Below are 653 nucleotides of genomic sequence, written 5' to 3'. Positions count from 1 at the left end.
TTTGACATGTCACAATATTTTACTAATACAGCAATTTTATGTTTCAGATTATCAACACATACACAGAAGCAGTTCAGACTGTAGATCCAAAGCTTGCAGTTGGGAAACTCCACACCCTTTGGGTAGCATTTGCAAAATTTTATGAAGAGAACAGGCAAATTGATGATGCTCGTGTGGTTTTTGAAAATGCCACCCATGTCCCTTACAACAAAGTTGATGATTTGGCATCTGTCTGGTGTGAATGGGCTGAGATGGAGATTCGGCATGAGTATGTTTTACTGCTTATGTCCTTATATTTACAAATTCTAATGTATCTGGTCACCGGTCACAGTAGCCAAGCAGTCTAAGGCATGTAGTGACTTCACTTGCTCAGAAGCTGGGATTGTGGGTTTGAATCCCACACAAGGCATGGATGTTTGGTATGTGTAGGTGTTTATTCTGTGTTTGCATTGTCCTATGTTTAGGTAGGGGCCTTGCAATGAGCTTATCACTCGTCCAAGGAGACTACCACCTGTAAAATGATCATGAAGCTGAAAATCAGAGGCCAGGGCCCAAGGGGGCTGTAGAGTCAGTGAAAAAAAAAATGTACCTGGTCAGTAATATGTATGGACAACAGTTGGAATTATTAGTCAGTCTGTTTAATATATATATAT

The 653-nt window shown here is 40.3% G+C and overlaps 1 protein-coding gene across 1 annotated transcript in view; it reads left to right on the top strand.

The window, feature by feature from the left end:
* LOC111867714 (pre-mRNA-splicing factor syf1 homolog) overlaps positions 1 to 653 on the top strand; it is a 22,038-nt gene that overhangs the window by 10,926 nt on the left and 10,459 nt on the right. The window contains exon 9 of the mRNA XM_033752788.1: positions 48 to 268. Coding sequence (XP_033608679.1) covers positions 48 to 268 — 221 coding nt within the window. The remainder of the gene's footprint in view (positions 1 to 47; positions 269 to 653) is intronic.

The sequence above is a fragment of the Cryptotermes secundus genome, unplaced genomic scaffold (genome assembly GCF_002891405.2).
Source record: "Cryptotermes secundus unplaced genomic scaffold, Csec_1.0 scaffold1555, whole genome shotgun sequence".
Lineage (NCBI taxonomy): Eukaryota > Metazoa > Arthropoda > Insecta > Blattodea > Kalotermitidae > Cryptotermes > Cryptotermes secundus.
The sequence above is the reverse complement of the archived record's forward strand: the minus strand, read 5'-3'. Positions and strand labels throughout refer to the sequence as shown.